The 14,590-nt window shown below is 47.3% G+C and overlaps 1 protein-coding gene across 1 annotated transcript in view; it reads left to right on the top strand.

Annotated features, from left to right (window-relative positions):
- Nucleotides 1-367: 367 nt before the first annotated feature.
- Nucleotides 368-14,590, top strand: part of LOC144681444 (collagen alpha-1(VII) chain-like) — a 116,463-nt gene continuing 102,240 nt past the window's right edge. The window contains exons 1-2 of the mRNA XM_078543031.1: nucleotides 368-439; nucleotides 12,205-12,289. Of these exons, the coding sequence (XP_078399157.1) occupies nucleotides 368-439; nucleotides 12,205-12,289 (157 nt within the window). The remainder of the gene's footprint in view (nucleotides 440-12,204; nucleotides 12,290-14,590) is intronic.

Genomic DNA, 14,590 nt, shown 5'->3' with positions numbered 1-14,590 from the left:
TAGAATGTCATTTGTGCCTATGATAAGGACCCATTTCGGTCCTGCGGCAGGAGCAGGAACCTGATTGGAGGGATTCAAACATGGAGTTCTGGTAAAGATGGGCGGAGATTGGGGATGGGACAGCACGTTCAAGGACTTTGGACTTTGCAAGGGCGGTGGGGGCGAGGGTTGGTTTTTGAGGAGAAGTGTGAGGACGGCAGATTTAAAGGAGAGAGGGACAACACCTGAAGGGAGAGAACTGTGTATAATATCAACTAACATGGGGGCCAGGAGGGTAAGTTGGGTGATCAGTTTAGTGGGATTGGGATCGTGGGAGCAGGTATTGGAGTTCATGGACAAGATGAACTCAGAGAGGGCATGAAGGGGGATGGGAGACAAACTGGAGAAAGATGCAGGATCAGGGCGAGGCAGGAAGAAGCATCGCAGAAAGTATTACCAGGTGGGTTTGTAGAAAGGAGGGATGTGGCAGAGACAGCTCATCAGTTTGTCTTGATCTTAGTGACAAAGAAGCCCCTGAGCTCCTCACTCATTACTGGAGGTGAGGATGGAGGGGAGAGGGTTATAAGAAGATGGCTTGCAGTGGAGAAAAGAAGCAGGAGTTACCTTTGCATTCCAGAATGATCCTGGAATGGTGAGCAGTTTTAACAGATGAAAGCAGGACCTGATGATGTTTCGAGGGGTCGAGTCAGTTTTGTTTCATTATTCAATCATGGAATGTGAGCGTCGCTGGCTAGGCCAGCGTTTATTGCCCATCCCTAATTGTCCTCAAACTGAGTGGCTTGCTAGGCCATTCCAGAGGGCAGGCAGTGGAAGGTATAGCCAGACGGGCAGACTTCATTGAGGGGAAAGGTGTTATCACCCCTCAGCCAGATTTCCGTTAATGTCATGATGTCATTGCCATCTTCCACAATAGGTTCATGGATGACAGGGGCCTCGTTCCCAGGTAAAAGAACATTCGGGAGAGGCATGTGGAAAGGGCCGATCCACTGGCAGAGTCCATTGAGTCAGCAGTGGGACGGATGAGTTGGACAGGAAGAAGATTGGCAAGATTAGCCCCCAGCCGGTTCACTTGGTGGGAAGGTCGATGAGTCAGTGGGATGGGATAGTTGAGGTTTCTGCTCATAACATGCGAGTACCTAGTGCCCTGATGAGCAAATTTTGGGCAGTTTTTTGTCATAGCCACGCACCCATTAAAAACCGGCTGGATGCTGGCCAACATAACTTGGAATCATAGTATGATAGAAGTGGCCAAAAGAGGCCACTTAGCCCATTGTGTCTGTGCTGGCTCTTTGGTAGAACTATCCAATTAAAGCCGCTCTTTTTCTCCTAGCCTTCAGTTGTTTTCATTTCATGTATTTCTCCAATTCCCTTTTGAAAGTTAGGATTAAATCTGCTGCTACCAACCCTTCAGGCGGCGCATTCCAGATGATAACAACTCACTGCGTAAAAAACATTTCCTCATGTCACCTCATGTTGCGCTTGGCTCACCTGCCGAGCACCTTAAGCCTGTGTCCTCTGGTTACCAATCCCCCAGCGGAAACAGTTTCTCCCCGTTTACCTCATCCAGAATCCGCAGAACTGACGGAGAGTGAAAACCTTTACTCATGTCAGTTTCAAAGGAAATGAAAGGATAATTTGAAAGTTGGGTCAATAGCAATAAAATAGGGTTGAGGTCAAACGAGGAGTTGGTAAGAATGAGATCAGTGACAGTAAATCGTTAAAAGGCGTGAGACAGAAAGAATTAAGGTTGCATTCCTTTCAGTCAAGGTATGTCAAACCAACACTTTACTATCGCAGGCTTTCCAAATTGCACTAAAGGCATGTTATGCCAGAGGGATGTATTATTTAGAGGTTTTACACATCCTTCCCCTTAAAGAAAGGGCCATAAACAATGCATTCCGAGGGGGCTTGACAGGGTGAGATTCTGAAAGGATGTTTCCTCTTGTGGGGGAATCTAGAACTAGGGGGCACAGTTTCAAAATAAGGGGTCTTCCATTTAAGATGGAGATGAGGGGAAATTTCCTCATGCTTGGAATGCTCTCCCCCAGCCAGCGTAGGAGGCTGGGTCATTGAATACATTCAAGGCTGAGTTAGACGGGTTTTTGATTGACAAGGGAGTCAAGGGTTATGGGGAGGGCAGGCAGGAAAATGGAGTTAAGACCACATCAGATCAACTGTGATTTTATTGACTGGAAGTGCAGTCTTGAGGGGTCAAAAGCCAACTCCTGCTCCTATTTCTTATGTTCTTATGTCACATGTGAACTGGGACGGGGAGGGTGCATGGGATCAGGAACCCTGTCAGATCCCTGCGCTCGTCCGATTCTGGCCTTTTGAGCACCCCCAATTTTAATCAATCCACCATTGGCGGCCGGGCCTTCAGCTGCCTGACTCATAGACGTTTACAGCACAGAAGGAGGCCATTCAGCCCATTGTGTCTGTGCCGGTCAGCAATGATCTCACTACGCTAATCCCATTTTCCAGCACTTGGCCCATAGCCCTGGAAGCTATGGCAACACAAGTGAATACCTAAATACTTCTTAAATGTTACGAGAGTTTCTGACTCAACCACCCTTTCAGGCAGTGAGTTCCAGACTCCCATCTCCCTCTGGGTGAAAAGATTTCTCCTCAACGCCCCTCTTAGCCTCCTACCTCTTACCTTAAATCTATGCCCCCTGGTTATTGACCCCTCTACTAATGGAAAAAATGCCTTCCTATACACCCTATTTATGCCCCTCATAATCTTATACACCTCTATCAGGTCCCCTCTCAACCTTCGTTAATCCAAGGAAAACAACCCCAGCCTATCCAATCTTTCCTCATAGCTCAGACCCTCCACCCCAGGCAGCATCCTGGTAAATCTCCTCTGCACCCTGTCCAGTGCAATCACATCCTTCCGATAATGTGGTGACCAGAACTGCACGCAATACTCCAGTTGTGGCCTAACCAGCATTTTATATAGTTCCAGCATAACCTCCCTGCTCTTGTATTCTATGTCTTGGCTAATAAAGGCAAGTATCCCATATGCCTTCTTAACCACCTTATCTACCTGCCCTGCTACCTTCAGGGATCTATGGATATGCACACCAAGAACAAAGAAGAAAAGTACAGCACAGGAACAGGCCCTTCGGCCCTCCAAGCCTGCGCCGATCATATTGCCTGTCAAACTAAAACATTTTGCACTTCCGGGGTCCGTATCCCTCTATTCCCATCCTATTCATGTATTTGTCAAGCTGCCTCTTAAACACCACTATCGTACCTGCTTCCACCACCTCCCCTGGCAGCGAATTCCAGACAATCACTACCCTCTGTGTAAAAAACTTGCCCCGCACATCTCCTCTATAGTTTTCTCCTGTCACCTTAAATCTATGCCCCCTAGTAATTGACTCTTCCACCCTGGGAAAAAGCTTCTGACTATCTACTCTGTCCATTTTATCAATTCGCCCCTCAATCTCCGGCGCTCTAGTGAGAACAATCCGAGTTTCTCCAACCTCTCCTCATAGCTAATAACCTCCAGACCAGGCAGCATCCTGGTAAACCTCCTCTGCACCCTCTCCAATGCCTCCATATCCTTCTGGTAATGTGGTGACCAGAATTGCACGCAATATTCCAAGTGTGGCCTAACCAAGGTTCTATACAGCTGCAGCATGACTTCCCAGCTTTTATACTCAATACCCCTGCCGACGAAGGCAAGCATGCCATATGCCTTCCTGACTACCTTATCCACCTGCGTTGCCACCTACAGTGACCAGTGGACCTGTACACCCAGATCCCTCTGCCCGTCGATGCACTTAAGGGTTCTGCCATTTACTGTATAATTCCTGCCTGTATTAGACCTTCTAAAATGCATTACCTCGCATTTGTCTGGATTAAACTCCATCTGCCATTTCTCTGCCCAAGTCTCCAACCGATCTATATCCCGTTGTATCCTTTGACAATCCTCTTCACTATCTGCAACTCCTCCAACCTTAGTGTCGTCTGCAATTTTACTAATTAGCCCAGTTACATTTTCCTCCAAATCATTTACATATACTACAGACAGCAAAGGTCCCAGCGCTGATCCCTGCGGAACACCACTAGTCACAGCTCTCCATTCAGAAAAGCACCCTTCCACTGCTACCCTCTGTCTTCTATGACCAAGCCAATTCTGTATCCATCTTGCCAGCTCATCTCTGATCCCGTGCGACTTTACCTTCTGTACCAGTCTGCCATGAGGGACCTTGTCAAAGACCTTACTGAAATCCATGTAGATAACATCCACTGCCCTTCCATCATCGATCATCTTTGTCACTTCCTCGAAAAACTCGATTAAGTTAGTGAGACACGACCTCCCCTTCACAAAACCATGCTGCCTCTCACTAATACGCCCATTTGCTTCCAAATGGTAGTAAATCCTGTCACGAAGAATCTTCTCCAATAATTTCCCTACCACTGACGTAAGGCTCACCGGCCTGTAATTTCCTGGATTATCCCTGCTACCCTTCTTAAACAATGGAACAACATTGGCCATTCTCCAGTCCTCTGGGACCTCACCCGTAGCCAGTGAGGATACAAAGATTTCTGTCAAGGCCCCAGCAATTTCCTCCCTTGCCTACCTCAGTACTCTGGGGTGATCCCATCTGGCCCAGGGGACTTATCCACCTTAATATTCTTCGAGACGCCTAACACCTCTTTTTTGAGCTCAACATGATCCAGGCTATCTACACACTCTTCCCTAGACAAATCGACGGCTAAGTCCTTCTCTTTGGTGAATACTGATGAGAAGTATTAATTTAGTATCTCTCCCATTTCTTCTGGCTCCCACACAGATTCCCACCTCTGTCCCTGAGTGATCTTACCGTTTCCCTGGCTACCCTCTTGCTTTTTACATATGTATAAAAGGCCTTGGGATTTTCCTTAATCCTGGTTGCCAATGACTTTTCATGACCCCTTTTAGCCCTCCTGACTCCCTGCTTAAATTTTTTCCTACTTTCTTTATATTCTGCACGGGCTTCATCTGTTCCCAGCCTTCTAGCCCTTATGAATGCTTCCCTTTTCTTTTTGACTAATCTCACAATATCCTTCATTATCCAAGGTTCCTGAAACTTGCCATACTTATCCTTCATCCTAGCAGGAACATGCCGCTTATGAATTCTTATCAACTGACGTTTGAAAGCCCCCCACATGTCAGTTGTTGATTTGCTCTCAAACATCCACCTCCAGTCTAGATTCCTCAGTTCCTGCCTAACATTGTTATAATTAGCCTTCCCCCAATTAAGCACCTTAACCCGAGGACTCCTGTTATCCTTATTCACCAGTACCTTGAAACTTACTGAATTATGGTCCCTTTTCCTGAAATGCTCCCCTACTGAAACTTCGACCACCTGGCCGGGTTCATTCCCTAATACCAGGTCCAGTATTGCCCCTTCCCTAGTTGGACTATCTACATGTTGTCTCAGGAAGCCCTCCTGGATGCACCTTACAAATTCTGCACCATCCAAACCCCTAGCACTAAGTGATTCCCAGTCAATATAGGGAAAGTTAAAATCACCCACCACAACAACCCTATTGCTTTTACATCTTTCCAAAATCTGCCTACATAACTGTTCCTCAATCTCCCGCCGGCAATTGGGAGGCCTATAGTAAACCCCCAACATTGTGACTGCACCCTTCCTATTCCAGAGCTCTACCCATATTGCCTCGCTGCATGAGCCCTCCGAGGTGTCCTCCTGTCGTACAGCTGTGATATTCCCCTTAACCAGCAGTGCAACTCCCCCACCTCTTCTACATCCTTCTCTATCCTGCCTGAAACATCTAAATCCTGGAACATTTATCTGCCAATCCTGTCCATCCTTCAACCAAGTCTCTGTAATAGCAATAACATCATAGTTCCAAGTATTAATCCAAGCTCTAAGCTCATCTGCCTTGCCTGTTATACTTCTCGCATTGAAACAAATGCATTTCAGACCCCTAGTCCCACTGTGTTCAGTAATTTCTCCCTGCCTGCCCTTCCTCTTAGTCCTACTGGCCATATTCACTGGATCCTCCCAGTCATTTATTTCACCTGCTGACCTATTGCTCTGGTTCCCACCCCCCTGCCACACTAGTTTAAACCCTCCCGAGTGACACTAGCAAACCTCGCAGCCAGGATATTGGTGCCCCTCCAGTTTAGATGCAACTCGTCCTTCTTGTACAGGTCCCACCTGCCCCGGAAGAGATCCCAATGATCCAGATATCGGAAACCCTCCCTCCTACACCATCTGTTCAGCCACGTGTTTAGCTGCACTATCTTCCTATTTCTAGCCTCACTGGCACGTGGCACAGGGAGTAATCCTGAGATTACAACCCTAGAGGTCCTGTTTTTTAACTTTCTGCCTAACTCCCTGAACTCCCGCTGCAGGACCTCGTCACTCTTCCTGCCTATGTCGTTAGTACCAATGTGAACCACGACCTCTGGCTGTTCTCCCTCCCCCTTCAGAATGTCCCGTCCCCGATCAGAGACATCCTGGACCCTGGCAGCAGGGAGGCAACATACCATCCTGGTGTCTCTTTCATGACCACAGAAGCGCCTATCTGAGCCAAGTCCCTTATGACAATTGCTCTTCTGTACTTTGACCCCCCCTTGCTGAACAACAGAGCCAGCCGTGGTGCCACTACTTTGGCTACTGCTGTTGTTTTCCCCTGATAGACCATCCCCCCCAACAGTATCCAAAACGGTATACCTGTTAGAGAGGGGGACAGCCACAGGGGATTTCTGCACTGACTGCCTGCCCCTTCTAGCGGTCACCAAGGTCCCTCTGATCCTCAGTACTTTCCAGGGTCCTACCATTCATCGTGTAATCCTTTGCTCTGTTAGCCCTTCCCAAGTACATTACCTCACACTTTTCCAGGTTGAATTCCATTTGCCACTGCTCTGCCCACCCGACCAGTCCATTGATATCCTCCTGCAGTTTACGGCTATCCTCCTCCCTAGTTACCACCCTACCAATTTTTGTGTCATCCGCGAACTTCTTGATCATACCCCCTACATTTAAGTCAAAACCATTGATGCACACCGAGTGTGCCGATGTCAACGCGCAGAGGCGCAATAGTTTGGCCGGCAGATGCGTGCCAGAATCGGCAGCGCGCCCGCTGACAGTTAAAAGGCCTGTTAAGGCCATTAAATAATCGATTAGCTTAAATTTCTTGCTGGCCCGCCCAACCTAACGGCCTTTGAACTCTTTTTCTGGCAACCTCACCCATGGGCGGGATGAGGTTTCCAAAAGCAAATGAAAAAATTTAACAAAAGTTTTAAAATGGAATGAATAACATGCCTCTGCTCGTGTGACAGAGTCACGGGAGAGGACGTGCTTTATTCCATTTTCTTGATTTTCTTTTGTTCACAATGCTCCATCTCCCTGAGGCGGGCTCTGTGCCTCAGGGAGATTACGCGGCGCTCACACGCGCGCGTACGGGTGCCACCAAGTTTGCAGTCAGCCCACCCGCCCTGCTCCCCCACCCCCGCACGGGCAGCGCTGAGTGCCGCTGCTCACGTTTCACGTAAGGCCCGCCCAGCGCGAAATCGCAGTCCGGCCCCAATCGCGGGTGGCGATTGGCTTCCCGGCCGGCCCCGCCCAGCCCGCCCGACAAGGGAAACATTCCGCCCGACGACAAAAAGAACTCGCCCTTGCTCTAAACACGGGAGAACAAAACTGCGGCAATTTTGAGTTTATTTAAATACTATAGACAGCCTGGTGAGTACAGTGACTGTACTTCTGGAAGTAAGCAATTGGTTGCGCAACGCTCAGGAAGTTCGGTGGATGTCCTAAGGTGATCTTAGAAATTTGGTCTTTCCACCTGTTAAACTAAGCGCTCGGTTTATTCACACCCGGGGAACACTTCTCCACTTTTGCTGTTGTGTAAGGTTGCCAACCCTCCAGGATTGTCCAGGAGTCTCCAGGAATTAATGATTAATCTGTCGGATGCAGCTGACAGCAATCCAGGAGAGAAAAAAAAAACATTTTAAAAAAGTGTGGTTCTTTTATTCAGTTTCTTTGATGCACTTTCATTTACTAGTTATAAAAGTGTTGGGGGAGAAAGGCTGTTTAACAGCATGAGCTGGTCACAGGAGGGAAACCTCTAGGAACGCGTCCAACTGGAGTTGGCAACTCTACTTGTCTGTCAGTCTCAAGTACTTCTGCATCAGGTGCAGAGTGGTGTGATGCAGAATACAGCTCTGCTGATTCTACCTAAACCTTATTTTTATGGTCCTGGTGAGAAATATGAGAATTAATATTATTTTTATATTTTTGGGGAATATAATGTTATTCTGTAGAGAAGGTTGGGGGTGGGGGTGGGAGCGGGAGTGTGTGTGTGTGTGTGAGATTTAATTTATCTGGCCAGGAGATTGATAGGAGTCAGATTGTCTGGGGGGTTTGAAACATGAAAAAGATAGAGGTGTTAAATTTGAGGTACAAGCAAATAGGTTAGATCTAACATCTGCGTTTTTAGATGAGTTGAGAGCTTGTTTGAATATCAAAGGGGAGCCAGAGGCATAAAGAAACATGTTTGCATCTTGCAGGATTTCCAGAGGTGAATAGTAGTGGGATTAGTATATCTTATTGACCTGAAAACAAATACAAGATAGAGACATATAAGATTTTATATTTGGAAGGATTTGAGTTTCAAAGAGGTGTGAGAACAATGGAACTGGAGATAATAGGGGGAAAAAAGATATTTACTGTGTTAGTTACTGTGGAGAGCTTAGCTTGAGATAGTTGGAGCTGTTTGAGCTGTTGAGCTATAGCTGTTAGCTCTGAGTTGGGAGGAGTTGCAGCTTAAATCAGCCAGACAGTCAAGCCAGAATAGCCTTGGGCTGCAACAAGCAGTTTGATTCCGAAATGGATTCCACTGCATAGTGGAAGAGCGTAGAGGTCATGTGGTATGCCTTTATTGAACCTACAACAGTTTGCCTTGTGTAATATTACTGGGTTTTTTTTATTGTTAATATTACTGAGTTTTTATTGTTAACATCTATAAGCGAGTGTTGCCTGGAGGTGTTTACTTTTGGGTTTGACCAAGTTGGGAATATTTTGTAAGACCAACCTTAATTGTGTAACTGTAATCTTGTGTGCTTAAGTTTTCTTTTTTTCTGGTTAATAAAACTTTTACTTTTAATTTTTAAAACCCCAAAAGCGTTGCTGGACCTCTTACTGCTGAGATCGGTATGTCTTCTTGTTTTCAGAATACCAAAAAAAAGGTTGTGGCCTGTAAACCAGGTTTCCCTCTGGGATTTGGTTTGCGCAGCAATTAATACCGGCTGTGGTCAGAACAGAAATGCTACTCATCTTTTAAATTCTTTCATGGGATGTGAGTGTCACTGGCAAGGCCAGCATTTGTTGCCCACCCTTAATTGCCCTTGAGAAGGTGGTGGTGAGCCGCCTTCCTGAACCGCTGCAGTCCATGTGGTGTAGGTACACCCACAGTGCTGTTAGGGAGGGAGTTCCAGGATTTTGACCCAGCAACAGTGAAGGAACGGTGATATATTTCCAAGTCAGGATGGTGAGTGGCTTGGAGGAGAACTTCCAAATGATGGGGTTCCCATACGTCAGTTGCCCTTGCCCTCCTAGGTGGTAGAGATTGTGGGTTTGGAAGGTGCTGTCGAAGGAGCCTTGGTGAGTTGCTGCAGTGCTAGTTGTGAATGATACACACTGCAACCAGGGAGCACCAATAATTGAGGCAGTGAAGTTTAAGTTGCTGAAAGGGGTGTCAATCAAGTGGGCTGCTTTGTTTTGGAATGCGTTGAGCTTCTTGAATCTTGTTGGAGCTGCACTCGTCCAGGCAAGTACGGAATATTCCATCACACTGCTGACTTGCTTGTAGATGGTGGGTAGACTTTGGTGAGTTAGGAGGTGAGTAACTTGATGCAGAATTCCCAACATCTGACCTGCTTTTATTGCTGCAGTATTTATATGGCTGATCAGTTCAGTTTCTGGTCCAGGAATTCAACTCCATTACATATCTTGTATTGATAATTACAGCGGTCTGGTGTAAGTAAATTCTAAACTACTACTAACTAGAAAGGAAGTACTTCCCTTTACCTAATAACTTTTTATAGTACCTTTATCTTGTGCCTTTATATAATGCTGTTAGTATGTGTGTCTCAGATGTCTCATGATGCTTCTCATCCATTGAATTACTTTTCAAAGTGCGATCACTGTTATATGTGGAAGTGCAGCAGTTAATTTGTTCACTTTGCTCAGTAACAATTGTACAGGACTTTGGTGAGACCATACCTGGAGTACTGTGTGCAATTTTGGTCTCCAGATTTAAAGAAGGATGTACTTGCATTGGAGGCAGTACAGTGAAGGTTGACTAGATTGGTCCCTGGGATGAGGGGGTTGTCCTGTGAGAAGCTGAGTAAATTGGGTCAATGCTCTCTGGAGTTTAGGAGAATATGAGGCAATCTCAGTGAAACATTCAAGATCCTGAGCAGGGCCAACAGGGTAAATATTGAGGGGTTGTTTCCCCTAGCTGGGGAATTTAAAACACAGGGACACAATTTCAGGATAAATGGACGATCATTTAGGTCTGAGGATGAGGAGAAATTTCTTCACTCAAAAGGGTTGTGAATCTTTGGAATTTTCTACCCCGGGGGGTTGTTGGTGCTCTATCATATTTAACGTTGGGGTAAATGGATTTTTGGTCTCTTGGGGAATCAAGAGACATGGGGATCAGGTGAGAAAGTGGAGTTGAAGCCCAAGGTCACCCATGATCACACTGAATGGTGGAGCAGGTTTGTCAGGGTGTATGGTCTACTCCTGCTCCTCATTCTTATGTTAGACTCCACAAGCGGAAAATGTGCTGGATGAGCCAGTTTTAGTGGTGTTGGTTGAAGGAATGTTGGCCAAGACTCTGGGAGAACTCCCCTGCTCTTGAGTATTGCTGAAAAAATGCATTTTGATGAAACCTTTCGTCTTGTACCCATCAGGACAATCACAAGAATACCAATGTCAGGGGAAGCCAACAACTTTATACTGTATGAGTAGAGAGTGCTGACTGGTTGGCAAGTGGACTGTGATTGGTAGAGGCGTTACCATGGAGAATGCACCGCTTAATGGTGTCTGACAGTAAACTGCCAAGCATTGTTTGAAACTTAAACTGGGCAGCTTGGCTCTGATTGGTCAAGGCTTTGCCATGTGGAATGAACCAGTGAATGGCTATCAGTTATTTTGTTTGGGTGAATCAGGAGAAATGTGTGTCTACACAATGCTTGGCAGTTCACTGTCAGTCACCATTAACGGATGCATTCTCCATGGCAACACCTCTACCAGGGTCCACTTGCCAACCAATCAGCACTCTCTTCTCATACAGTATAAAGTTGTTGCTCCCCTGACATTGGTATTCTTGCGGTTGTCCTGATGAGTGCAAGACAAAAAGCTTTGACAAAATGTCTTTTTTCGCAATACTCAAGTTCTGTACTACCAGACGACATTCGTATCCCTTGCGCTTCTTTGAATTATACCATGGGGTTATTTCCTGGCTTAACTTCACCCTGGGCTGACACCAAACGTGCCTTTGTACCGTCAGTGGTCTCTTGTGACATGATGCCATCAATCTTTGGCCATTGCCATCCATTGGTTGGGGTGGGAATGCTTCTCAGGGGCTGGTGCTGATGTTCATTGCTGAGGTAGGGCATGAGGTAAATGTATTCTGTATCTCACTGCACTCTAGCTGATAAGGGAGGCTTTGATGCTGACACGGGATGCAAGTATTGTACAAATCATAATCTCATTGAATGGTGGAATGGGCACGAGGGGCTGAATGGTCTCCTCCAGGTTCCTGTATATTCATGCTGTGCTGAAGCACGGTCAATGCAAAGGAAGACCTTCCAAGTGTGCGACCTCTACCACCTAGAAGGACAAGGGCAGCAGAGAGATGGGAACACCAGCACCTGGAAGTTCCCCTCTGAGTCACTCACCATCATGACTTGGAAATATATCGGCCGTTCCTTCACTGTCGCTGGGTCAAAATCCTGGAACTCCCTCCCTAACAGCACTGTGGGTGTACCTACACCACAGGGATTGCAGCGGTTCAGGAAGGCAGCTCACCCCCACCTTCTTCAGGGGCAGTTAGGGATGGGCAATAAATGCTGGCCCAGCCTGCGATGCCCACATCCACACGAAGAAATGAAGAAATGCGTCTCGGAGCTTTCATTAATGCTTGTTGTATTTTTCTCTCCCCCTCTAGATGGTGACAATGAAAATGTGGCTCATGTTGGTTGTAGCGGCTCAAGCTGTTCTCATCACCCCCTTGGAGGCTCAATCACAGAAAGGTATTGCAAGGGTTGTTGCTGAACAGTCAGATACTCGGCTGTTCCATGATGCAGAAAAGATCCCTTAAGGAAGCCAGACCAGTCATAGCAGTTTGACAAGGAGCAGGAGCTGGTGACCTGCCGGCGCAGAGGGTTAAACCACCCGATAACCCAAACTCAACCTCAGTTGGCATTGGCGGGGTGAATGAAGCACGGCGAGGGCCTAGGCGAGGCCAGAGAGATTGGGCGAGGAAAGGTCACGGGGTGTGATCGGAGTTGGCAGAGCAACCCGCCCGCAAGGGGCAATTAAAGATAGTTAAAGGCCTGTTGAGGCCTATTGTGCAGGTCTGGCTGGAATATCCCCCCAGGCCTCTTTGCCATCAGCCATGGCCATAACCAGCCCTGTGAATGGGCTCCTACCTCCTCAATGGTGGCCTGGCTGCTGAAGACATTTTTAAATTTAAGAGTTTAAAAAGTTTGTCAGGGGCTGCCTCAAAACGGAGGTGCCCCCTCTCTCTCTCTCTCTCTCTTATCTGAACTGATGCATCTTCAATGCTGAAGGGCCTCCTATTGGTCCTGCAGTTTCAAGAGGCCACCTGCCATCTTTAAGAAGATGATGAGCCCGCCCTCTGACCTCTGATTGGCCAGCGGTGAGCCCACCCTCTGACCTCTGATTGGCCAGCGGCGAGCCCGTCCTCTGACCTCTGATTGGCCAGCTCAGGGTAGATTCCTGCTGGGTGACTGCTCCCCTTACACTTTTGACTTCCATTTGATCCTGACAAGGCACATTGACGCCCGGGGCAAAATCCTGCCCCAGATTTTTAATTCATGGCACTTGGAGGTGGGGAGGAGTCGGCGGGGGGGGTGTGTGTGTCCGGGTGTGGGATGTAACGTTGTAATCTCTCCCGCTTTCGCTTTCAGGGAGATTAAGTGCAGTTGTAAAGTTGTTAAAAAAAAGAAAAAAGTAAAATTATTCAGACTTGTCCCCTAGTGTCACATGAGCAGGGACATGTTTATGAATTTTGATAAAAATGTTTATTTCATTAATAAACCCTTCATGAAACCTCATCCCGCCCGTGGGTGAGGTTTCATGAAAAATGCAAAGGCCACCTGGGCTCTTTGCCTGCCCCCCACCAACCTTAAGGTTGGACGGGCAGCTTTCTCAATTGGTTTAATTGTTTTATTAATGGCCTTAATTGGCCTTTGCCAGTTCGGCGGCTGCGCAGCCGACTCTGGTGCGTGCCCGCCGAATGGAAGATCAGAATGACGCGTGGTGACGTCGGGACGCACGCCCGACATCACCGCGCGCCATTTTACCTGTCGGCGTGTGGGGGCTGGGCCCCGGACGCTGAACAGAAGATTCTGCCTGGATTCTCTGTGAGACCTTCAACCCTCTGAGATACCTGCACTCTCTAACTCTGCTCTCTTAAGCATATTCAATTTTAATGGTTTCACCATTGGTGGCCATGCTTTAAGCCCGGGCCCTAAGCTCTGGAATTCTCCGCTCCACCTTTCTACCCCTCTCCTCTCCTCTCCTTTAATCTGTCTCTTGGACAAGGCTTTCAGTCATCGCTCCTAAACTCTCCTTTTGTGGCTCGGTGTCAAATTTTCTTTGATAATGCTCTTCAGTGAAGCGCCTTGGGACAGTTTGCTGCATTGCAGGCGCTATATAAATTTAAGTTATTGTTTATAGTGCAGCAGGAGCCTGATTCATCTTTCACCCGCTGACCACAGCCCCACTCTTCAAACAGGGTTTTTAATCTGTTCTTGGGGTATGAGCATCGTTGGCACGGCCAGGGTTTAATGCCCATCCTTAATTGCCGTTGAGAAGGTGGTGGTTGCTGACTAGTAACCAGCAGCAGCAATCCTGGGTGGTTTTCACTTCCTCACTGAATGGCGATGAAGCTAAATGGTTTGCTGACAGCACTGACTGAAGATTTAACCTGAGATATTTCCTCCTCAGTCTGGCCCATCTAGTTGCTGGATAAACTTGTCCGAGCATCCCCATAGGTGGTGTGGTTTCTTCCCATCTTGGTCTAATGCCCATCGTGTAGGTGGCTCAGTGTTAGAGGATTTACAGAATGCTGCGGATGGAGGGGGTGAACAAAAACAGGCAGAACATCATTTTCCACCCACTGCATGACACATGAGATCATAAGAAATAGGAGCAGGGGTAGGTGATTTGGCCCCTCGAGCCTGCCCCGCCATTCAATAAGATCGTGGCTGATCAGATCTTGGCCTCAACTTTGCTTTCCTCTTTGTCCTCCGTAAACCTATACTTCCCTACAGTTAAAAATAGATCTAACTCAGCCTCGAATATAT

The sequence above is a fragment of the Cetorhinus maximus genome, chromosome 6 (genome assembly GCF_964194155.1).
Source record: "Cetorhinus maximus chromosome 6, sCetMax3.hap1.1, whole genome shotgun sequence".
Lineage (NCBI taxonomy): Eukaryota > Metazoa > Chordata > Chondrichthyes > Lamniformes > Cetorhinidae > Cetorhinus > Cetorhinus maximus.
This window is presented reverse-complemented; position numbering and strand designations above follow the sequence as displayed.